The sequence below is a fragment of the Phyllobates terribilis genome, unplaced genomic scaffold (genome assembly GCF_046119375.1).
Source record: "Phyllobates terribilis strain yellow unplaced genomic scaffold, ASM4611937v1 Scaffold_1__5_contigs__length_1240528914, whole genome shotgun sequence".
NCBI classification, from domain to species: Eukaryota; Metazoa; Chordata; class Amphibia; order Anura; family Dendrobatidae; genus Phyllobates; species Phyllobates terribilis.
Window position 1 is genome coordinate 304,155,873 of NW_027362761.1, and position 25,840 is coordinate 304,181,712.

The 25,840-nt window shown below is 43.8% G+C and overlaps 1 protein-coding gene across 2 annotated transcripts in view; it reads right to left on the bottom strand.

The window, feature by feature from the left end:
* Nucleotides 1-25,840, bottom strand: part of PXN (paxillin) — a 52,637-nt gene that overhangs the window by 7,388 nt on the left and 19,409 nt on the right. The window contains exons 2-15 of one of the 2 annotated variants that reach the window (XM_073673416.1): nt 22,405-22,619; nt 22,235-22,311; nt 22,016-22,155; nt 21,017-21,212; nt 20,476-20,611; nt 15,283-16,023; nt 14,770-15,033; nt 13,628-14,101; nt 13,396-13,473; nt 13,027-13,149; nt 12,735-12,911; nt 12,484-12,657; nt 12,322-12,403; nt 652-800 (exon numbers count right to left, since the gene is read on the bottom strand). In XM_073673416.1, the coding sequence (XP_073529517.1) occupies nt 652-800; nt 12,322-12,403; nt 12,484-12,657; nt 12,735-12,911; nt 13,027-13,149; nt 13,396-13,473; nt 13,628-14,101; nt 14,770-15,033; nt 15,283-16,023; nt 20,476-20,611; nt 21,017-21,212; nt 22,016-22,155; nt 22,235-22,311; nt 22,405-22,619 (3,026 nt within the window). The remainder of the gene's footprint in view (nt 1-651; nt 801-12,321; nt 12,404-12,483; nt 12,658-12,734; nt 12,912-13,026; nt 13,150-13,395; nt 13,474-13,627; nt 14,102-14,769; nt 15,034-15,282; nt 16,024-20,475; nt 20,612-21,016; nt 21,213-22,015; nt 22,156-22,234; nt 22,312-22,404; nt 22,620-25,840) is intronic. The other variant, XM_073673410.1, reaches the window with a different exon arrangement.

The window sequence follows — 25,840 nt, forward strand, 5'->3', positions numbered from 1 at the left end:
GTTTTAATTTTTATTTCATAAATCAATTTCATACACGGAAATAAACAACTTTGTAATATATGTCATCTAAAAAAAATCTGCTCCTCTCCCGTCCTACATTAATCTTCCACTCTCATTTCATGGGTGAGATCTGTCTTCAGTGAATGCAGATTTTCTCCATTAACGAGATAGGAGATGGAAGTTGGTGCTTTTAAAATTCTATGACTGGTAGAGGGTGTGGGGTGGGGAGAGCTAGAGGCAGACAGACATTCTGCTGCAAGAATAGTTACAGTTCTCCACAGAACTTTATGAGCTGCAACTGCCATCTCCTATCTCAGTAATGGGAAAATCTGTAGTCATTGAAGTCAGATTTTACATGAGAACTTTGAGAATGAAAGATTAGTCCTAGCGGGCGGATAAAAGTGAATTTCTCTAATAAGATATATTACAAAGTTTCTTAATTTCATGTTCAGTACTGATTGAAAGAAAAAAAAAAAGATTACTTTTAATATATTCGTTAGGGGTTAGAAATGTTGTTGTACCGCACTGGCATCAAATTTGACCAGGTGCAATATTTTTAGGAGTTTCTAGGATTTTCCATGCTGGGTTTAAAATTAAAAATATGGACATAAGCAGTGTCCTTTTACTTATTTTTGACAAATATATTCTTACCCTACAGACAAAGCACTCTGGATGCCACAGTGTGTTGAGAGCAGAGATATAATTCTCCAGGATCGCATGGGTGCAGCCACCACACTTGGGAGCAAACATGTCAAAATAATCCTTTCGGCAATAAGCCTTCCCATCCCTCTCATGGAAACCTGTAAATCCAAACCAAATATGACTGGTTAAACACATGTACAGTTGAAAAACCCCAAATCACAGGAACACATTGGATTTAATGATTTCCTATGGTCTCGCGTTGTGACCTGCAACATACTGCAAAGGTTTACAAATGTGTTGGATTTTCTGTCATTGGCAGCAATTCGCACACGACACACTTGCCGTATACTTCCAAGCAGATCACACGCAACCTGAAACTTATTTGCAACTTGGCTGTTTGATTTACAGTAAAGTCGCAGGTCTAAACCAGTCGCAGGTCTAAACCAGTCGCAGATACAGTGCACAAATATTTTGCTGCGTGACTTTTCAGAAAATTGCTGTTACATGACATGTCACCATGTAGCCACAGCCTAAGGCAGTGATGGCGAACCTTTTAGAGACAGAGTGCCCAAACGGCAATCAAAACCCACTTATTTATCGCAAAGTGCCAACACGGCAATTTAACCTGAATACTGAGGTTTTAACAAGCGGGGGGAGGAGGGGGGACAGCATAGAGCAGCCACAGACAGGAGCAGGGGTAGGAGACTGCAGATATAAAAAATATGCTCACCCCCATTCTGGTATATGCTCCCCCCCCATCCATGAATATCCCCCCCACCATTATATATGCACTCCCATCAGGGTATATGCGCCACCATCATTATACATGAGCCCCCATCAGCGTATATGCGTCACCATCATTATATATATGCATCCCCATCAGCGTATATGCGCCGCCATCATTATATATCCTCCCCCCAACAGTGTATATGCGCCGCTATCCTGGTATATCCCCCCCCCCCCCCATCAGTGTATATGCACCGCCATCCTGCTATATCCCCCATCAGTGTATATACGCCCCCACCCTGGTATATCCCCCGTCAGTGTATATGCACCCCAATCCAGGTATAGCCCCCATCATTTTATATGCGCCCCCATCCTGGTATATCCCCCATCAGTGTATATGCATCCCCATCCTGGTATATGTCCCATCATGCACCCCCATCCTGCTATATCCCCCATCAGTGTATATGCGCCGCCATCCTGGTATATCCCCCATCAGCGGATATGCGACGCTATCCTGGTATATCCCCCATCAGTGGATATGCGCCGCCATTCTGGTATATTCCCCCATCAGTGGATATGCGCCGCCATCCTGGTATATTCCCCCATCAGTGGATATGCGCCGCCATCCTGGTATGTCCCCCATCAGTGGATATGCGCCGCCATCCTGGTATGTCCCCCATCAGTGGATATGCGCCGCCATCCTGGTATGTCCCCCATCAGTATATATGCGCCACCATCCGGGTATATGCGCCGCCATCCGAGTATATTCCCCATCAGTGTATATGCCCCATTAGTGTATATGCGCCGCCATCCTGGTATATCCTCCCTCATCACTGTATATGCGCTGCCATCCGGGTATATCCCCCATCATTCTATATGCGCAGCCATCCGGGTATATCCCCCATCATTCTATATGCGCACCCATCCTGGTATATCCCCCATTATTCTATATGCGCACCCATCCTGGTATACCCAACCCCCCCCATCATGCCAGCGCCACTGTTAGTCGCATATAAAAAAAATAAATAAATTAAAAAAAAACAACACACCACAATACACTCCTACTCCCCTTCCTTCCTCTCCCGCATCATCTTCTGAAGCCAGCAGCTGACTCCAGCGTCCTAGCGACGGGGGCGTATGACGTCACTGCCATGCGCCCAGTCGCGTGTACGCGGACGTCAGCTGCTCGCCTCTGATTGGCCAGCAGAGTGTATTGCGGCGCACGGGCCTGGCAAGTTTGTGTGCTGAAATACACGTCAGGTAGATGTGCGTTCGAGATTGCACATCTAGCTAAAGTAGGGGCGGCGTTGGCTGGCTCAGAGTCCTCACCCGCCGGGCCCAGTCCTGGAGTGCTAGTGCTGAGGTGATGGCGCGAGTGCCATTAGGGAGGGCTCTGAGTGCCCCCTATGGCACATGGCTATAGGTTCACCGGCACTGGTCTAAGGCTTTCATCTCATTTTTACTTTTAAAATAAATTACATGTTGATCAAAAATCAATAAAATTAATAATAAAATTGAGCCAGTCATCTATAATCATGCTGAACCTTCTATGTAACTGTACATGTTTCATCTGTCCTTATGCTGCTATATAATTTTAAATACCGTATATACTAGAGTATAAGCCAAGGCCCTTAATTTTACCACAAAAAAATGGGAAACCTTATTGACTCGAGTATAAAGAAAAAAAAACAAAATTTTAGCTTGTTTTTATACATGCAGCACAAAAGTGCATGTTTCACAATGGCCATGAATCAGAAAAACCTACAAGAAGCAAAATGAACATAAACCCTGCTGTAAATAAGTAAAAAGCAAGTGCATTTAACTAAAATAGAGTTCTTAGTAACACAGTTTTTGATCAAAAATAGTATGAAAGCTATCCCACCAGCGACAAGGTGAACCCATTCGGGATAGAACCTACTCTGTATATTAAAAACCTTACTATGTGTCAAAATTGACTGGGTGTGGCCTCCCTTCCTAGAGCTGGAAAACACATTTAAAAGCTTTCCTTGGCTGGTGTTCCCACTTTGGGACCGGAGCCTCAGTCTGCCCTTATTCACACAGAGGTCAACTTCGACACATGGTAAGGTTTTTAATATTAGACAGAGTAGGTTCTATCCCGAATGGGTTCACCTTATCGCTGGTTGGAAAGCTTTCATACTATTTTTGATCAAAAACAGTGTTACTAAGAACCCTATTTAAGTTAAATGCACTTGCTTTTATTTAATTACAGAAGGGTTTATTTCCATTTGGCTTCTTGTAGGTTTTTTGACTCGAGTATAAGCCTAGAGCGGGAAATAAAGCAGCTACTGGTAAATTTTCCCATCCTGGTATGCATGGCCCCCTCCTCCCCAATATCCTGGTAAGCATGGCCCCCTCCTCCCCAATATCCTGGTAAGCATGGCCCCCTCCTCCCCAATATCCTGGTAAGCATGGTCCCCTCATCCCCAATATACTGGTATGCATGGCCCCCTCATCCCCAATACTGGTATGCATTGCCCCCTCATCCCCAATACTGGTATGCATGGCCCCCTCATCCCCAATACTGGTATGCATGGCCCCCCCCCATCACTGCACACATGAATAAAATAAACACTCCTACTCACCTTCCTTCCCTGTGCTCCAGCGCTGCGTCCTGTCTGCCAGCAGCTGATCTCAGCATCTGAGCAGCACATGACATCACTGCTGTGCGCCCTCAGACGCTGATGTGAGCTGCCGGGATATTCACTCCTCTCCATGCAGGGACCATGGTAGTGGAAAGGAGTTAATATTCACACTCTAAAAGCGGTCGCACACAGTCACCGCAGCCCACCATGTACCGCTGCCCCAGTCTGCGCAGCCCCCCCCCCCCCCCCCCCATGTCCTGCTGCCTCAGACACCACCACATCACCAAACAATAAAGTGCTGCAGTGCAATATAATAGCTTATACCTGATTGTTTGGTGATGGTCTTTTGGATAATAAGTTCATAGGTAGGGAAAGTGACAACTAATAGGGTAACGGTGCATGGCTGTTGTCACCGTAAATGGAATCGGTCATGCTCAAAATAGTATCTAATCTGTAGGCCGGCTGTTCTAGAGCAGGAGGAGTTGATCAGATTGGCATACATTTTTGTTGGAAAAGGTTCAGCAAAACTTGAATTTTATTTATTAAAATCTCTGGTGTTTGTATACATATTAAGTCCAGTGGACGGTGCTGCTCAGTGAGATACTCTTCCCTAGATAGTATACTGCGCATGCAGAAAGCTGTCAATCACTAGTAGGACCACCCATTGTACTCGTATGTATACAAACACCTGAAATTGCAATGCATAAAATACAAGTCATATTGAATATTTTCCAACAAACCTATATAGCATTTTGCTCAACTTCTCATTTTTTACACCATGCTGTCCACATATCAGACGTCATGTACAATGCGACAGGTTCCCTTTAATAGAGGATTCCACTACTGGACAACCCCTAATTAATTGCAATAGTGTAGTGTATAAATACAAAAAAATTGTTAGCTATACAGACCTCCTGGACCGGTGCTGCTCCTCCTTACTTTGAGCCTCACGTCAGTCTCCTAACAATGTCACGTGACATTGTTTATGTCAGGAGACTACCGGGTGACACAGGGGTCCGAGCACAAGAGCGGCACCAGACCGGGAGGCACATGTAGAGGTTTTTGTTCTCATCATTCATGCAGCAGCCTCTAGCAACTGATAAGTGGTTGTTCAGTAGTGGACAGCCACTTAAAATTTGACAATTAAAAAGTGCACGTATATCACGAGATACATACAGTACAGACCAAAAGTATTTAAAGATTTTTCTGTATTTTCATGACTTTGAAAATTGTACATTCACACTGAAGGCATCAAAACTATGAATTAACACATGTGGAATTATATACTTAACAAAAAAGTGTGAAACAACTGAAAATATGTCTTATATTCTAGGTTCTTCAAAGTAGCCACCTTTTGCTTTGATGACTGCTTTGCACACTCTTGGCATTCTCTTGATGAGCTTCAAGAGGTAGTCACCAGAAATGGTTTTCACTTCACAGGTGTGCCCCGTCAGGTTTAATAAGTGGGATTTCTTGCCTTATAAATGGGGTTGGAACCATCAGTTGTGTTGTGCAGAAGTCAGGTGGATACACAGCTGATAGTCCTACTGAATAGACTGTTAGCTGCTTTTTTTTTGCCATAATACAAATTCTAAGTAATGAAAAATGAGTGGTCATCATTACTTTAAGAAATGAAGGTCAGTCAGTGCGAAAAATTGGGCAAACTTTGAAAGTGTCCCCAAGTGCAGTTGCAAAAACCATCAAGCGCTACAAAGAAACTGGCTCACATGAGGACCGCCCCAGAAAAGGAAGACCAAGAGTCACCTCTGCTTCTGAGGATAAGTTTATCCGAGTCACCAGCCTCAGAAATCGCAGGTTAACAGCAGCTCAGATTAGAGACCAGGTCAATGCCACACAGAGTTCTAGCAGCAGACACATCTCTTCAACAACTGTTAAGAGGAGACTTTGTGCAGCAGGCCTTCATGGTAAAATAGCTACTAGGAAACCACTGCTAAGGACTGGCAACAAGCAGAAGAGACTTGTTTGGGCTAAAGAACACAAGGAATGGACATTAGACCAGTGGAAATCTGTGCTTTGGTCTGATGAGTCCAAATTTGAGATCTTTGGTTCCAACCACCGTGTCTTTGTGCGATGCAGAAAAGGTGAACTGATGGACTCTACATGCCTGGTTCCCACAATGAAGCATGGAGGAGGAGGTGTGATGGTGTGGGGGTGCTTTGCTGGTGACACTGTTGGGGATTTATTCAAAATTGAAGGCATACTGAACCAGCATGGCTACCACAGCATCTTGCAGCGGCATGCTATTCCATCCGGTTTGCGCTTAGTTGGACCATCATTTATTTTTCAAACAGGACAATGACCCCAAACACACCTCCAGGCTGTGAAAGGGCTATTTGACCAAGAAGGAGAGTGATGGGGTGCTACGCCAGATGACCTGGCCTCCACAGTCACCAGACCTGAACCCAATCGAGATGGTTTGGGGTGAGCTGGACCGCAGAGTGAAGGCAAAAGGGCCAACAAGTGCTAAGCATCTCTGGGAACTCCTTCAAAATTGTTGGAAGACCATTTAAGGTGACTACCTCTTGAAGCTCATCAAGAGAATGCCAAGAGTGTGCAAAGCAGTCATCAAAGCAAAAGCCTTAGTTACTTACCGGTAACGGGATTTTTCGGAGCCAATGACAGCACCACGTGAGAGAGAGGATCCGCCCATCAAGGACAGGAAACCTACAGGTTAAAAAGGGCGGCCCTCTCTTCCCGCCTCAGTTTAGTTAACAGAGCATGAGAGTACCTCCAAGATTAGTTATAACAAAACATAATCACATTAAGTACATTACTTTTCATCAATTTCCCGCAAGGGTGCACAAAAAGAAATCAACTCTACAGGAGTGCACAACACCAGTGAAGGGAGGGAATATACGGGTGCTGTCATGGGCTCCGAAAAATCCCGTTAACGGTAAGTAACTAAGGCTTTATTCGGTCTCCCATGACAGCACCACGTGAGAGAATTACAGAGACTAAGGAAATTAGGGAGGGACCACAGCTTGAAGCACCCTTCTCCCGAAAGTGAGATCTGCAGAGCCACCCAGATCCAATCTATAGTGCCTATAGAAAGTAGAGGGAGAAGACCAAGTGGCAGCCTTACAAATTTCCTCAATGGAAAGCAGTCTTCTCCGCCCAGGAGGTTGATACCGCTCTGGTAGAATGCGCCCTCAATCCCTCCTGTATCTCTTTATCCCCTGAGGAGTATGCGAGGGAAATGGCCTCCTTGATCCATCTAGCGATTGTAGCCTTTGAGGCCTTACAACCCTTTCTAGCCCCCTGATAGCAAATAAATAGGGACTTATCCTTTCTAAATCCACGTGATACTTCTAAGTACTTTAGTACGCACCTCCTAACGTCTAAAGTGTGAAGCCTCTCCTCTTTTTGATTTTTGGGCGGGAAGCAAAAAGTCGGGAGAACTATCTCCTGGGTTCTATGGAATCGAGTGGCCACTTTAGGAAGAAAGGCCGGATCAGGTTTTAATATAATCCTATCGTCCAGAATTTGCGTAAATGGAGGGCATATTGAAAGGGCCTGTAGGTCACTGACTCTCCTGGCTGAAGTTAGGGCTACTAACAGGACCGTCTTTAGGAAAATAATTTTGGGGGAGACTAAATCTAGTGGCTCAAAAGGAGGACTGGTCAAGGCATCTAATACAAAATTCAAATCCCAGGGAGACATCTTTACTTTGGTAATGGGTCTACACCTAAAGGAAGCTTTTATAAAACGGGCTATCCAATAGTTATCTGCAATATTGGAAGAAAATAAAGCCCCCAACGCCGACACCTGTACTTTCAAGGTACTGGTAGAGAGACCCAATTCTAAGCCCCGCTGCAGAAATTCCAGAATTTTCCCAATAGGGGGCCCCTCCTCCACCTTAACTTCTGCAAAGGACAGAAACTTCCTCCAGGTCCTGGCATAAATACGGGTGGTAACAGGTTTTCTGCTAGCCAGGAGAGTATTCACTACATTTGCGGGGAATCCTTTGTTGGTCAACAACACCCTCTCAAATTCCACGCCGTCAAATGTAGACTCGGGGTTGGAGGATGGGAAAGTGGCCCCTGAGTGAGGAGGTCCGGAATCTCCGGAAGAACGCAGGGATCTGATATGGACATCTTCCGGAGACAAGGGAACCACGTCTTTTGGGCCAAAAGGGGCATATGAGTATCACTCTGGCCCGGTCTGCCCTGATCTTTCTTATCACCGCTGGGAGCAGGATCATGGGAGGGAAGGCATATGCCAGAGGAAATCTCCAGGGAACCATGAAGGCGTCCACTGCCAGGGGTTCTTCTCTGGGGTCTAAGGAACAAAAATTTTCCACTTTCCGATTGGCTCTTGTTGCGAATAAGTCCAAAGTCGGAAGGCCCCACATTTCTACGATTCTGGAGAATATTCACGTATTTAGGGACCACTCTCCCTCTTTTACGGAAGTATGGCTGAGGAAATCCGCTGTGATGTTTTCCTTCCCTTTTAGATGAGTAGCCGAAAGAGAGGGACAATGATCTTCGGCTTTCAGCAGAAGTGCGTTCGCTACCCTCATCAAGTTTCTTGAGCGGGTTCCCCCTTGGTGGTTTATGTAAGCTACCGTGACTTGATTGTCCGAGAGTATACGGACATGCTGGCCCTGTAAATATATAAGGAACTCGTTGACCGCATGCTGCACCGCCAGAAGCTCCTTAACATTTGATGACAACTGTCGCTCACTGCTTGACCAGGTTCCCTGCACTAATCTCCCTTCAAAGTGAGCTCCCCAACCTGTAGCACTTGCATCAGTGGACAAGACTGCAGTTGGACTACATTCCCAGGGAACCCCTTTAGCAAGATTGTCTTGTCGCAACCACCAATGAAGGGACCTTATGGCACGAGGACCTAGCGTAAACTCACGGTCTAGATGCCCCTCTAAAGCTGCGTTATTGTACAACACATCCCACTGAAAAGCTCTTGAATGTAATTGTGACCAACGAACCGTAGGAAAAGTGGAGGTGAAGGTTCCCAATAGTGACATGGCCTTACGGAGTGACATAGAAGGTTTACGTATACATTGTGCTACCAACCCCCGTATTCTATAAATTTTTTCTTCTGGAAGACAACATAGCTGTTTCCTGGAATCTAATATGACTCCCAGATATTGTTGTACCTTGAGTGGAGATAGTCTAGACTTTTCTAAATTTAGAAACCACCCCAAGCTCTTTAAGACCGACATGGTCTCCCGCAGGTGGGTCTCGCACTGAACCAACGAGTTCCCCACTATCAGGAGATCATCCAGGTAAGGAATAATTAGAATGTCCCTTTCTCTTACATGTGCCATAACAACCGCCATTACTTTAGTAAAAACTCGCGGGGCTATAGCTAAACCTAAGGGGAGTGCAGTGTATTGAAAGTGTTTAACCACCCCGTCAATTTCAATGGCCAGCCTCAAGTATTTCTGATAGTCACTATGAATTGGGATATGGTAATGCGCATCTTTGAGATAAAGCACTACCATATAGCAGTGGGGAAAAAGTAACTTTATTACGGATTTTAAAGACTCCATTTTAAAGGTGTGTATTTTAAGGAAATTATTCAGGGATTTCAGATTTATGATTGTCCTGAAACTTCCATCCGGTTTTGGAACCAAGAAGAGCGGGGAGTAGAAACCAAGACCCTTTTCAGCCTCCGGAACCTCAATCAGGACGTGCTTTCTTATTAGGGTTTGTACTTCCGAAATGAGGGCAGCCTGGCGTTCTGGGGAAGAACTGGAGGGAACAACCATGAATCTTTTGTGAGGCAATGCTTTAAATTGAAATTTAAGACCATACATAATCAGGCTTAAAATCCAATTACTATGAGAAATCTGTTCCCAAGCTGGGACAAAAAATGACAATCTCCCTCCCACCTGGGCTGATTGTGTATCCCCTGGCTTCTGCTCAATTTTTGGAGACGGACCAAAGAGTAGACCTCTACCTTTTCGACCCCTTTCGTCAGACTTGTCTTGCTCCCTGAAATATCTCTTTCGGAAAAATTTCCTCTTCCGGAACGATCTCTTAAAGGAGGGTAGAGGTACTGATGGAAACCCCCTCTTAGGGTCCCCAGCTTTCTCCAATAAGTCATCCATGGTCTGACCAAAGAGGTATTCTCCTTCGCATGGGATTGTGCACAGTCTGGATTTAGTCTGTAAATCCCCTGGCCAGCATTTAATCCACAAGGCTCGCCGAGCCGCATTTGACAGTGCTGCTGATTTTGCTGCCAACCTTACTGAGTCCACAGATGCATCCGCAAGAAAAGCTGCCGCCCCCTGAACCAGTGGAAGGGAAGAAATAATGTCTTTCCTAGAAGTCCCATCCTTCAACTGACTGTGTGGCTGTTCAAGCCACACCATCAGGGCTCTGGACGTGCAGGTAGCTGCTACTGTTGGTCTCAGTGCTCCTGCAGCTGTCTTCCATGCCCCTTTCAAGAAAGTATCAGCCCGTCTGTCTAGGGGGTCTCTCAATGCACCCATATCATCGAACGGGAGGGAAGTTCTTTTCGCTGCTTTGGTAACAGCAACATCCAGCTTGGGTGCTTTTAACCAGGAGGAACACATAGCATCCTCAAATGGATATTTCCTTTTAAAGGCTGGAGGACCACTACCCTTCTTGTCAGGTTTCCTCCACTCCTTATCAATGAGGTCTTTCACCTTTGAATTTACCGGAAAGACCCTTCTTTTCTTTAGCCCCAGACCACCAAACATAACATCCTCAGCTGATTTCTCTGCCCTCATGTCCACTATCCCCATTGTAGATCGGACGGCTTTACTAGGGCATCGACCTCCTTCAGGGGAAAGCACTGTCTATCTGGCTCACTGTCAGAGGAAGAGAAGGCGGAGGAGGAGGCGACCGACAGTTCAGAGTCTGAACCCGGCTGGGTTTCTTGAGGAATATGCCCAGACTCTGAACCCTGCAATGCTTTGCCTATTTCTTCCCTTATTAAAGTTCTTAGGCCTTGGGAAAAATCTGAGGTTTCCTCCGACATCATTTTGCTAATACAAAGCTGGCATAACCTCTTGCTATATGAATCAGGGAGTGGACAGCTGCATAAGGCACATTCTCTGTGCTTGGATTTAGAGGAACATTTCTTGCTCTAAAAGAAAGTTATAGATAGAAAGAAGGAGGAAACATTAGTAGAACTTTCACGAAGATTCCACTCACCCCACAGAGCCTTCGGTACCGTAGAAGCAGAGGAATCCAACATGCATGGCGAGGAATCACGCCGCACCGGACCATCCTTCCTGCTCTTAGTGGCAGTTCTTCTAGCTGAACGACCAGACCCTAGCCGGGAATGGCCCTTGCGCCACTAGTTGTGAGGGCTCCCCAGAGGGCTGCTCCTGCAGCAGATGTTGTTGCCTAGGTGACAGCTCTCGTGAAACTTCCATTACTTACAGTGTAAGAATGGGCTGGGAAGCACCTCTGTATGTTACCAGACCGGTACCATGTGTGGGTGGGTTTTTTTTTTTTTTTTTTTTTTTTTTTGTTTTTTTACCCAGGAGGGCGTTACCTGCTCATTGGTCTTCGTCCCCAGGTGGCCAGGTGGGTTCCAGGTGGGCTCCACGCCGCCAGGTCCTTAATCCCCCGGCGTTCAGCTGCTCGCGCGCAAAATTCAAACGAGCTCCGCCCATTCCAGTGACGTCACAGGGACTTCCTGCCCGGCGCACCGGAAGTCACGTCAGTAGGTCGCGCCTGTCACGTGCCCCGCCGGCGCGACCTTGATCTCCTGCAAATTGTAGCGGGAGGAGGAAGCCCGCTAACGGCCCCACACTTGGCGGACATCTACCTCCCCGTGAGGCGATGTCGCGCCCGCCGCAACGATCACGGAGGCGCCCCACTGAGCCCTACCGTGGCATCTCCAGAGGACCGGGACGGACCGGCTCCAACCACCTGCTGTGGCCCTCTCTGGGACAGGAGTCCATCTTCTGCAGGTAAGCCTGCGAGGTCTCCCATCATGGACAGGAAACCTAAACTGAGGCGGGAAGAGAGGGCCGCCCTTTTTAACCTGTAGGTTTCCTGTCCTTGATGGGCGGATCCTCTCCCTCACGTGGTGCTGTCATGGGAGACCGAATAAAGGTGGCTACTTTGAAGAACCTAGAATATAAGACATTTTCAGTTGTTTCACACTTTTTTGTTAAGTATATAATTCCATATGTGTTAATTCATAGTTCTGATGCCTTCAGTGTGAATGTACAATTTTCATAGTCATGAAAATACAGAAAAGTCTTTAAATGAGAAGGTGTGTCCAAACTTTTGGTTTGTACTGTATGTGTACTTTCTAGGCAACAGTCTTGCTTGGCTAAAAATCACTTTTTTTTTCTCAATGCAGAGCACGCTGACAGCATTACCTTCAGGTCCAAAGAATGCCCCACATTGCGCACAGAAGAAATGCTCTGGATGCCATGTTCTGTCCAAAGCAGTCACAACTTTCTGAAAATAAAAAAATAAAAGACAGATTAGCTGATGTAAAAAACTAACATACTATGCCACAGACAGTTCAGAACACTCACATCCAGTATGGGTCCATTACAGTAAAAACATCGAGGGGAGAAAAGATTGTGATAATCTTTTTCACAGTATGGCTGCCCATCTCGTTCAAAGAAGTTGCGTGATCCAATTTCATCTTGGCAATGTGTGCACACAAAGTGTTCTGGGTGCCAAGTCTTTCCCATGGCCGTAACAACCTGACAAGAGCAAATGCCATAATTACATACTGTAATTAAACCAAATGTTTTACTCCAATCAACAGAATGAGATTTACCTGGCCGGCAATCGGTTTCTTGCAAGCACCACACACACCCTTAGCCACTGTTGCCACACCCAATTTATTTAGGTCGGACTGAAGACTTCCCAGCATATTGTCTAGCTGACTGCCAGGCTTCGGAGCACTGGAAGGAGGAGAACTGTTCACGGCTTTTCCTTGGCCTTGGGCCATAAACTATAAAAAACAAAATGGAAAAGGTAATACATGTTAAATTCAAAACTCCCTGACTCCAATACAACATCCCAATGAACAGGGTACATTGTTAAGCATATCAGACCAATTAAAATACCAAAGAGGTTTCATTTGTGGAAGCCGGGAACCTATAGTTGACATTGCGGTAGTCACCGTCAGGCATGAAATATTCTTCTTGCGGAGGCCACGCAAAAGAAGTTGGAGGAAAAGGAACCAGTGACTGGAGACCAATACAAAGAGTGGAAACTGAAAAAACTGACAACTACCTCGTTGCACAACATGCTGACTTGGCATGCAAAAAAAAACACTCAACACCACTGTGTCTTTCATGCACCATTTGTCCCCGAAGGGTAACAAAACTGTTTTAAAATATTACAATTCTATAGAAAGTCAGAAACCAAACCTAGTCCATACTGTACTACTAAAACATTCTGTACAACACAGAGCACACAAATAATAAACCTGCCTTGTCAGAGAAGGATCGGCTCAGAGGAGGGCGTGCAGTAAGCACTCTGCCACTAGAATAAGCAGCAGGACAGATCATCTGCAAGAAGATTATAGTTTTTCTTATAGTACAAGTCACAAAAATGAATGTGCAATTCCAGAACACAACAAAGACATGGACTCGCGAGACCCAAGGTCTCTACCACACAAATCACACTTCGACACAACCAAAGACGTCTTGCATTCAAACTAACCGTGGAAACATTTTCGTTCCCTGCCTGAATAGGTGGAAATAGGGGATTATCTTCTGTCTGACAACCTACAGATACATAAGATTTTGGAGAAGGCAATGTTCTCAATGGAGCAGACATCACCATCATTGGCAGAATAGGCTCATTCTGATAAGGATTTCTGAATTCTTCTTGAGGTAAAACAGCCCTAGACAAGTCCTGGTAATCATCACTATATCGTTTCCACGAAGAAGGTGGCTGGGGAGGAAGTGTACTTGATGTAGGCATGTTGTGCAAAGGAGGTAAGATTGGGGGCAATGGAGGGGCTGGAGGGGGGAGTAACGAAGAGATGGCAGCAGAAGTCGAAGTAACAGGAGGTGGAAGTGCCGGTGATGTAGATTTAGACACAAGTCTTGTTGGCTGCAATGTACCAGAAGGAGAAGTGGTAATTGATAATGTTTTTCTCATGAGCTGTGGGGAATCTGGAGGAATAATTATCTAAATAAGATACACAGGAAAGAAAAGGAAATAAAAAATACAAAATCAGTTTAAGATAGAAATGAAGTATATTAGTACATTACACATATACACATTATATAGCGGTCAACTGAAAAAGCATTCAGTCAATAGCCATCTCTCCCGTCCTCCCCATACACATGCTTGGCTAGGCTGAGCATGCATGTATTCTCAATAGGAAGAGTGAAACAAGTCACTGCCTGAAACCTCGGGCACTGGCTTATCTCCCCGAGAATAGAAGAGCTGGGCCGGTAAAATCCAATGGCCTGATCCATATTTCCCACATGCCATTCAGAAACAGTCAATAGCCTCCATACACAGATGGTAGGCCTAACTCGTGGAAATGAACGATACACATCAAATATGTATAGCCAGCTTTTGTTGTGTGCACACCACAAAGCCATTAACTATAAAGCAAATTACGATGTAAATCAGATATGTTCAGAGAGCGTCTCCATGTCATCACAGCTTCATGTCTTGTATATGAACATAATAAAGAAAATATGTGCATTATTTTACAAGTGTTAGACCACCCAGATATTATTAAACTAAATACTAGTAGTTAATGATCAATGAATAGATGCAATTCACAAATGTTCCCAATAATGAAGGAATCCATAAAGATCACTCATTGGGCAGACTATCACTACCTTCTCTATTCTCTGTTCAGACGTCCGCAAATTTTTAGTCGGCTGAGATGTAATGATCACACCCTCCGTAAGCCAGTTATCCTCTGGAGTCTTGCTAATGTCCTGCTTGTCTATGCCAAATCGCCCATGCAACTCTTCAATGAGGCGGTCTTGGGATGCACTCTTGTTGTATATAGCTGGTCCAAATTTCCTCCGAGGAGAGAGGTCCCGAGACATTGGGTGAACGTTAGGTGATTCTTTAGTTCTTTTAATCACTGACTTCATCTGAACAAACAACAGACTGTTACTTGTCAAACTGCATTATATGGTGGCTGTTTTACACACCAACCCCACATGATCGTAACGTCATGGGGCAAAACTTATTAGAAGACACAGCAGAACATGTTAGAATTAACTTCTTCCAAAAACCATCTACAAGATGCCCAATAAACGATGCATATAGATTTTGCATGCACCTCCAGTAAAGGAAACTTAGGACATGCACAGGACAAAATCCACACATCACATGCTTGCCTGACGTGAGGCAGAAATCCGTGGAACTTCTTGATATATAAGGTCGTCCTCCGTCCAAGAACTGTCAGATCTATTTGGGTCAGGATGAAATCGAAATGTTGAATCTTGTTCCAGGTGTCCATTTGGGGCACTGCTGTCTATTTGTTCAGCAGGAAACTCTGCAGATTTGTTGTCAGTCACAAGCTTCCTGTCTGCAGACGTTATAGCAATTTCTAATTTTTCAATGGATGAACACTGAGGCTCGGATATTTCAGATAAGAGCTTTTCTTCATTCTGTTCTTCATTATCACAAGGTTTCCACATAAAAGAACTGCTTTCCTCTTGCTTCCTATGGCCATTAGTTAAATGGTCAGGCTGGACAACATGGGTCAACAGAGAGAATTCTCCAGGATGGACATCAAATTCCTTCGGCTTTGTTGGAGATTTCTTGTAAAAACTTGGAAGATAAATGTCTGTTCTTTGACTGTAAGCATTGAATGGGGTGATCACTGGCTCCTCTTTAGGGACCAAATCCATCCGTAAGCCAAGACTAGGGAGAACAATGCCTTTTCTAAGAGGGGCTGATGAGGCAGGATTTTCATCCTCATCAATATGTAGGTAAACGGCAGGACTACAGGGTGTGACCGTATCAAACCCACTCTCCGATCTTGCATATAGATGGGTGCTGCATACAGAGCTTGGGGGTGTTGAAGGGTTACTCTTGCACCGTTCAGAAACAGTCTCAGCGCAAGTATGACAAGTCTATTAGAATCAGGAAAAAATTCAAGAAAGACAAGTTACAAAAAAATGAATTAGTGACTCCAAAACATACGTGACTCGGAGTTTACCAAACAACACAACACCGACAACGCTTATCAAATTTAGGCTACACTTTGAGAAAAAGCTTCTGAATTTTTGGTTGAACATATTGATAAGACTACATTAATAGATAGATGGGGGCTAAAAGTTGTGGCTTTTAAAAAACAAAAACAAAAAAAAAATGGACACCAAGCAGTAAGTTTTTCACACTGGGAGCGTATATGTGAACCCACAGTATATGCTTATTACAACATTATCTGCAACACAGGCTCCAAACAATATGTAAACTGAGCCTTGTCTAGACAAAATAATTGCAGTTCGGCCAAATCGGAAATAAATAAAAAAAAATATATAAGTACTGGGGAACAATGTAAACCATTGTTGCACCCTTAGACTCCATTACATAGATTATATATAATCTCCAAAAAATATGCTAATTTGGTGGACAGCTATTCCTCCCAACTCCTCCATACACACGCATGCTCTTTTCAGTGGAGTGCTCATGTCAAAAGCAGAAACTTCTAATGTCTTTTCTCCCCTCAGAACAAAACAATCAAGCTCAACATGATCCCTTTTTCACCCTGGCAATCTGTCTGGACAGAGTCAGGATAACTTCCCATAGGGCAGCTTTATTCATCTTGCACTAGTTCTGAACTACTGCAGTTAAAAGGGCACCTGTCAGCAGGATTGTGCTCAGTAAACTACATTCACTGTCAGGTTGACGCCGTTACACTGATGAAAATGATACCTGGGTTGATGAAATCTGTCTTGTGGTTGAGGTTTAATCTTTGATTGCAGTTTGGAGATAATGATATGCTCGTGCTCCGGGGTGGCCTGTGGGCTGGTCTTTATTAGGTGCTATGTTCTCATATTCATCCTTTTGGGCTTAAATGACAGGTCCTTCCTTCCTTCAGAGACTTGCCTTCAACCTTAAATACTGCGCTTGTGCAGTTCAAATTTTTAACGCCAGCAAAATGTAAAAAAAAAAAAAAAAAAAAGTAACTCCAGCAAAATGGCGCTGGCTACTGCACACATGCTGCAGCCAAATTTTTTCTCCTTCAACAAAATCGCGCTGGAGCAGTAGCATATATCAGCAAGCAATAGATGCTACTGCGCTGCCCACCAGTGCGAGGGGCTTCCGCAAAATAAGAGCACTGCATGCAGATAGATGGTACTGTGCATGCACCAGTGCCATTTTGTTGGAGCAAAAAACATTTGGCTCCAGCAAAATGGCCGCGGCGTGTGCGCAGTAGTATTTATCAGCAAGCGATAGATGCTACTGCACATGCGTGAGCACCATTTTGCTGGAGTTAAAAAAATGTTTTAAAAGACCACAATTATGAACTGCACAAGCGCAGTATTTAAAACAGTGGGCAGGTCATTGAGGGTTCAGTGACCTTTCATTTAAGCCCATAAGCAGTTATATAATAAGCAGCACCAAATAAAGCCTCGCCCACAGGCCGCCCCGGAGCACGAGAATTTAATTAACTGAAAAATGCAAATAAAGATTAAACAACCACCACAACTCAGATATCATTTTAATCAGTGTAACGGCGCCAACCTAATACAGCCTGTAGTTTACTTAGCACAATCCTGATGACAGGTTCCCTAGAGAACTCATCTGATCCATGCTGTCACAACCACAGGCAGCATGAACCCAAGCCTAGCATTACGATGGGATGGTAGTCAGGTAAAACTCTTGGATTTTCCAGATAATATACTTTGACAGATAAGCGGCTTAGTCTAGTCTCCAGCTTTGGACCCCGACGGGCCTCTCCCAGCGCTGCTGCAGGTGATTGATAGGTCTTTCAGTATGTACACAAGAGACAGAGATCTGTCAGTCACCTACCCGCCAGGGGCAGCACTGGACTAGCCTGGTCTCCGGCTATGGTCTCCAGCTAGATCATTAAAGAATATTTTTTCTAAACAGCTGGATCATTTCAGAGAGAAATATACCTGGCTCTGATTCATGCTGTCACGATTTTCCCTGTATTGCTGGCGCTAACGGGCGGTCACATGACCTTAGGTATGCGATTTGCAAACTTGTGGTCACGTGCCGCCTTCATTCATCCAGCTTCTCTCAATTCACTTCTATTGAGAGAAGCCAAAAGAGTCTAGTTGGCATGTGAAAGCAAGTATACAAATCACATATATGCGGTCACGCTCGCCCCAGACATACTAGGAAATATTGACAGTGCGCACACAGCACTTTGACTGCAGACTTTTGTCCCAATGATTACCAACACAAAAAAGGTAACAAATCTCTCTAACAATCACAATATTTTAAAGAAGTCATAAAATGAAGATTATGCAATTTTAAGTGATATTTAGCACCTTTTTTTTTCTGTGAGTTGGTAACCACATACGGCTATTTAAAGTGTATCTCAGTTATTTTCCATTTGTACCAAAGCCAGTTCAGGTAACATTCAAGTTGGTATAGACTTTTGTCCTAAGCCTGGACAACCCACCTTTAAGTGCTATTACAGCACCATTTACATTTCTACAGGCCCTAGACATATGTGGTAAAAAAACAACATAACAAGCAGGAAACACTTGTAGAGGAGAACTCCAGCCATGTGCATGACATTAACATTCATGTAAGCATCTCAGCTTGACTATACATGGTACCAAGCACCTTATTTTCGGCTCAGCAATGGTCTAGAAGCCCATCTGTCAGATTGCCCGTGTTTGTTTGTTTGTTTTTGCAGGGTCAGAAAACCCGACTGATATGCATGACCGTTCCAACCAGAATGTGCCAGTGCAAGCCAGGGTAATATGTTCAACTTGAAAACCCAAAAATCAGTCCTGTATTTGATATATAGTAAAATCAAAAACTCCACTTAGGTATAACGGCAGCTTAGTAACATAATAAAATTATTATTGTTTTGATTTAGAAAAATCATCTGGTTCCAATGACATGGACCTTGTAAATGAACTGACAAGACTTTCACAAGACCATAAAACCAAAGTCCTTCCCACTGAAATGGAAGTCATTTACACAGAAATGTACGAATGTTACACAAGCTTCTTCAGTTTCCTGTGTAATCTTCACTAAAGGATAAAACTTCAGAAATGTTCTGAGGCAGAAATCTGCTAGTATCTTTGTAAAATCTCTGGTCTGAACACACCGCTGCTGCATTCCTCAGATGACTATAGCCAACAACCGCACCCAGCACAATAAAAGAAGGAAAAAAGCAGAAATACCGTAGGTGGAGGGAGGTAAAGCCCAGCACCAGGAGCAATAGCCACCTAGTTAATGATTAACGTCACAAGAATTTCACAAACCACAGGAGATGACTTTGGCTGCTTTTTTCTAGAAACGGAGTAAAATAAATAATGTATATAATTAAAAAAAGGGTGTAGGAAACTTGATCCCAAAGTATTAAAGAGGATCTGTCAACAAATTATGTTCAACTGGATATGCAATGTAATAAAAAAAAAAAAAAAAAAAAAGAAAAAAAAAAAGTTTTTCTAAATTTTGACCCTCCGTTACTGAGATATTAGCAAAGTCCAAGTGGGTGTTAGCAGGGAGTTTTTACTGGGGGTGTGTACTTCTTCCCTCTGTATGAGGCTGACTAATCATAAGCAGGCCGCACCATTCAGGAGAAAGAACAACACACCCAAACAATAGCTTAGAACAGGTATGTCAACGTGAGGCATATTCTAACTGACAGCTCTGACCTTACTGCAGTGATCAAAAGTTGCAGTGAGTACAGCAGACCTGAGTGTCATTGCGGACACCTTTGATCTTTCATCTCCAGGCAGTCCCTGTGGGGGGAAGGCGCAGTACAGCGGAGTCTAGTTGTATCATATTACAAACCCTTCTGTCAACTCTTCTCATACTGCTGCCACCTCAGCTGTACTGCCCCTCCTACCATACTGACTGCCAGGAGATGAAAGATGACAAATGTCAGCAATGACATTCGGGTCTGCTGCGTTCACTGGCACTTGTAATAACTCTGCAGAGAGAACAGGCTGTGTCATTATATGGCTCACAGTGAGAAATCTGCTCTAACCTATGACTGGGGCGAGTCCTTCTTTCCCCTGAGTGTTGCTGTCTGCTAATGATTGGTCAACGTTATACAGGAAGAAGAAACACATCCCCAGAGAAAACAATGATAACGCCAACTTGAACTTAAAAATTGAGTCCTTAGGTGTCAAATACTTTGATTGCTAATCTCTCCGTAAAAGAAAAGCTAAACAAAAAAAATGTTTTATTTTACTCGATTTATTATATTGTGTGTCCAGTTCAACGTGAATAAGTTGGAGATAGGGCATCTTTAACACTAACATTTGCTTAGAGAAAAGGCTAACATAGGTGGATGAAGTCAGTTATGTATCAGTAGCAGAAGGTACAGTTCACGTCCCAGTTAAGTGTAGGTCAGGATTAGCTACCTTGAAATCAGAGAGAGAAGCCATAAGTTCATCCAGTTCACGTGTGGCAGAGGAGGCTGAGATTCTTGTCTGCTGCTGGCTGGGAGTGATTCTCTGAGAGCTGCTCATTTCTCCTTGAGACACAGTGACTGAAGGACTGCAATGGAGAAATGTTGCTCAATATCAAAGAATAAGGTCCAGGTGATTGAAAATATTAAATATCAATATCAGAAGGGTGGGAGTGACACTAGGCTCCCAAGCTAATCAGCTGTTCTACGGCTTCCAGAATGAATCAGTGTAAAAAACCAGACCACCACAGCTCTGTACAAAGTGAAGTTGCAGTTCTCGGGTACTACAGCTCAGCTCCACTCACTTCAATGGCAGATGGACTGCAGTACCCAGGAATAGCCACTACATAGCATAAAACAATGTTTTCCTGCTTCATACACTGTGTACTTCCGATGGCTGTGGGATTTTTCTAAAAGCCAATTGGTGGGGAGCTGAGTGTCATTCTGGACAATATCAGTCCTGGAAAATCCCCTTAACATTCAACACCACTTACACTGGTGTGGGTACAGAGCTCTCAAGTTCATCTAGAAGGCTCTCCACACTTGGACGGACATCATCTATACCCCGTGCACCATTTCGCTTAGGTTTTTCCTTTGAGGACTGACCAATCTTTATTCCTGAGGTGTCAGAAACAATGGCTACAGAAACTGGGACTGCCACAGGCTGTGAGATGCTTCGAGTCAAATCATCTGCAAGTAAAAACCAACATAAAATATTCTGCACACCTTATCCTGCAACTACTGCCAATACATAAACGCGAAAGCTTAAAGTTATAGAAAATATAAAGGAGCCCCAATTTGCTCTTTTCAAGGAGGAGAGGTTTTATACCATAAAAAAATCCAGTACGTAAAAAGGCATCCACGTAAATTATCACCTATCAACAGATATGTGTTGGACCAGTGTGGGTCCCACCACTAGAAACCCCGAGTTACAGAATGGGGGACTTTTGTGATCTAGTCTCAGGCAACAAGAGAACGATCAGTAGCAGTTGAATAGAGAACTCTGAATGAAGTGGCAGGGCGCATGTGTGACCAGCAACTCCATTAAATTCCTTCAAGCCCTGGTCTTACCGCCAATCTGCGTGTTCCACGTGAATCTTACATTACTACATATACCATGGTGATAATTTGTGGAAACCAGAATAACCCTGTTTTTTTTGTATTGTTCATCCTTATTTTTGGTTTACAGCAACTTCTGGCATCCATTAGCCCATCTTTTCAGTAATCCAGTCTCATTGAAAAAAAAAATTACAGACGTTTGCTGCCAACTATACAGGGTAAAAACTTGTGTGACTGATGGCAACGTAAAAGTAAAGCTCCAGTTTAGTGCCACATTACATGATATGTTTGAGCCATGGATTATGTATCTATTTCCACATGCAAAAATATCTGCAAGCAAGAACATTGAAACTGAACCAATTCTATCTAGATGCAACTAAATTTTAGGGGATTACAAATATGGAAAGCACTAACCCCAAGACCTGGCAGCTCACCTGCAGAAAGGCTAGTTGATGGGGCTTGCTGCACAGCATTTAGCTCTAAGAGAAGTCGGTCCAACTCTGACAAGTTGCTGCCAAGAGATGAGCCCAAGACAGTCGGAGATGGCTCAGCAGATCGCTGTTTGTTGGGAAAACTATTTAAAAGAGAATAACTGCTGAGACTTGGAAATGTCAAAAAAGCAAGTAATGGCAGGAAAAAGCGATTACACCTACCTGTATACATGCTCCTCTTCTCCAGCAGAAGGGGATCCCACACTCTCCGTCACAAGAGAACTATTGTAAATAGGATTCTGTAAAAGAAAAGTAGAGATAAACCCATCTTTTTAAGTTATAGATCTTACATGCACAACACAAACAGCATTATGGTGGTTCTCATTCTCTACCTGCTGCTGGGAACCTGTATTGGAGCTGGTGGTCCAGGAATCTAGAGGGTCAGTAACTGTGCCATTTAGAGACTCGCTAGCATGTGCAGGTGGTATAGAAATTTCTTGATAAGTATGACAACCACTGGGATAGGAATATGGAGTCTCCTCGGATAAAAACACAGGTCGCTTGGATATATGAGATGTGGTGGACTCCAGGTCAGCGAGCAATGCATCTGCAGAAAGAACGAGCACATAATGAGCAGAGAAAAGACATTTACAGCCAATATATCCACTATCCCGTAGAAGTAAACGTATTGGGAACTCCCCACAGGGATACTAAGTGCAGCTAGCTTAATTCTACACAAATGACCATCAATGGAACGTTTTCAGAAAGAAATAAAAGTAACCCAAAAAAAAAATAAATTGCAGTTCTGACTTATAGAAACTTTGTAATATGAGAAAACGGCTAGCTGTTGGAATTGTCCTCTTTCAAGTAGAAGCCACCAAGTAAGAACACAGTATCCTGCTGCTACTGCTTACAGGGGCTGTCAGCAGAACATGGGCGCTGTTCGTGATAGTCAGTACATTGTGAATGAGCCCTGCATGGAGTGTTCTGATGGGCATTGCCACAGCTTAAGTGAGAGAAAACACCGGTCCATAAACTGCATCTCTACGGAGTGAAGTACTATAAAAGTTAAGCTTAATGGCCAAGGCAGCGAAAGAAGACAAAATAAACCTGAGCTCCCATTATGGACTGGCACCACTCCTCCGCTGGGCTCTTCAAATTCAACATTAGGAGGGGGAAGACTAGTGACTGTTGCAGCCATTCAGCAACTGATTAGTCGCAGATTTCAGATTATGTCCAAGCAAGAAGAAACTTTGACAGAACGCAAAGGTTGCAGTCAACCATCTGCTTTAGAGGTCACTAGATGCCCTCTGTCGGATGTTAATGTTGGGAGACAGGCAGGGGCACAGGATAAAGTGCTGACGAGCAGTGCCAGTCGGAGTCAAAATTAGGTGTTTTTTTTTTTTGTTGTTTTTTTGTTTCTTTATACCGCCTTCAGCTCACTAAGTTTAATGCTGGGCTTATTTGTGCTGACCGAAGTTGTTAAACCATCGCCGATTAGCTACATGCAAGCAGCTGGGTGGACATTTACTAGCTTGCTAAGCATCGCTGATGAATGTTTAATTCACACAACAATCATTAATGATAGTTTTTTCGCATATTTTAATGGCAGCACATCATTATTCACATATGGCAACGTGCTGCCGAGAATGATTTTTTCAGCTTGCATTTTGCTCATTTGTTGGATGATCCCGCAACGCACCTGTCAAACTAGGAGGTGCATATTGCTTACTTCTGCCAACCAAACAGATGCAAACCTAAAAAATTGGAAGTTCACATACACCATATATAAAATAGCAATATTTTATTTCATAATTACCTAGTTTTATTAATTTACATGATAAAAGGGGGTTATTGAAAAAAACAAAACAGAATAATGACAAATATTGCAGGGACAAAAAAGGAGAATAGAATATTTAAATTGTAATCATACCACAAAGAAAAGATTTGTGGGTAAGATTATATTATGGGATCATGTCAGGATGAGATCTATATTTCCATCTTTTAAGTGCCCTGCAATGGCATTAGCCTCAACGCGCGTTTCGTCACTGTCATATTTGGGGAGTGGCCAACTGAGGTGGTTAAGTAGCCACTTGTCGCTGTATGCTCCTGCCAAATTAGCTACCACATGTGAAGTGAATTTGTCTCCTAACAGATGGAGTGTAAAGTGGTTGTAAAATCGAGTATCAATTTAACTAAATCACAATCCAAATACAACGGGGCAATGTGCAGTAAGAAAATATAGCGCCAACACCTGTCACCACACATACAATATCTCAGGAACATAAAGAGGAGGCCCTAAGGTATTAAGATATTGGGCCCCTAGGATTTTTTTTGCTATCTGCACTAAGTACCTACCCCCCACATCTGCGGTTTGTGAAGTGAAACTATTGTAAAAATTCTGCAGAACCAGCAAACTGAGGATGAAGGGATAGAGAGTAAGCCTTCAATACCGCTGTATAAGTTTTTATGGAATAACCTACGAGTATGTCCAATAAAAGCAAAAACAGAAGAGATGTGTTGCCACTGAATGATTCAAGTCCTGCAAATCACATCGGTGAAGGGTAAAGAGGTGATCAGATGCAGAGGCAGCAGCCCCACATGAGTCACGCAGTTCTCAGAGTTAGTCACTTCAGACTTCCTGACAGTCAGTGATATCTGGGCCACATACTCAAGTCATATGAAAGATACAGGGAAGAAATCCTCAGCAACAGGATACACACCCAGGAAGCTCCAAGGAGAGACATAAAAGGCAAACATGATGTCTTTATGTAAATCTGTGCTCAGACGTCTTACAGCCCAGGGCCATACAAAGTTCCATGACAAGCGAGTTACTGTCAGAGTCAAAGCTAAAAAACCTGTCACAACTACAGCTGGAAAGCAATGTGATCTGTGGATGTAAACATTTCTAGAGTTCACATTAAAAGGCTTTCTCCAGGTTCATAACACTGATGGCCAATCTTCAGAATAAAGCAGAGTATATCCCAACGGAAGCCTTTAACGTTAATGTGAAGAACGGAAAGATGATAATGTCAGCACAGCCTTCGTTATCTGTTGCATTAGGTTTTACTATCCATCATCTCAGACATTTATAAAAAAAAAAATAAAAAAAAAGATGGTTATGCATTATTGCTAATGAATGAGCAATGTTTTTACATAGAAGATGAAAAATATCACACAAAAGGAGAAGTCCTAGAATGTGAAAATCTCACTTCCTCTATGAGTTTATTTTATTTTTTTTATTTGGTCCACAAATTCCTCTGACAGCTTCACAGTCAAGTCTAATCCTGTTCATACACCTTTCTAATAGCTGGCCACCATTTCTGCCGCCCACCCCTTACCATCCACCATCCACATGCGCACTTGGCTTGGACAATCATGCATAGGTTTTGAATGGGTAGAGGTGAATTAAGGCCCCGTCTCACATAGCGCTATCGCTAGTGAGATCGCTGCTGTGTCACGGTTTTGGTGACGCAACAGCGACCTCACCAGCGATGTCGCTATGTGTGACACTTTGCAGCGATCAGGCCCCTGCTGTGAGGTCGCTGATCGCTGCAGAATGTCCTGGACCATTTTTTGGTCGTTGGCCAACGATCAGGCTGGTATCCATGGTAAACATCGGGTTACTAGGGGCACACGCGCACTTAGTAACCCGATGTTTATCATGGTTACGAGCCTGCTCCTGCTTCAGCAGCAGGCTGGTAACCGGGAGCAGGACATCGTGGAACGATTCTTTCCACAATGTCGCTGCTCCCCTCATCGCTGGTGAGCCTGCCTGTTTGACAGCTCACCAGCGATGTATTAGCGACGCAGCAACGATCCCTGACA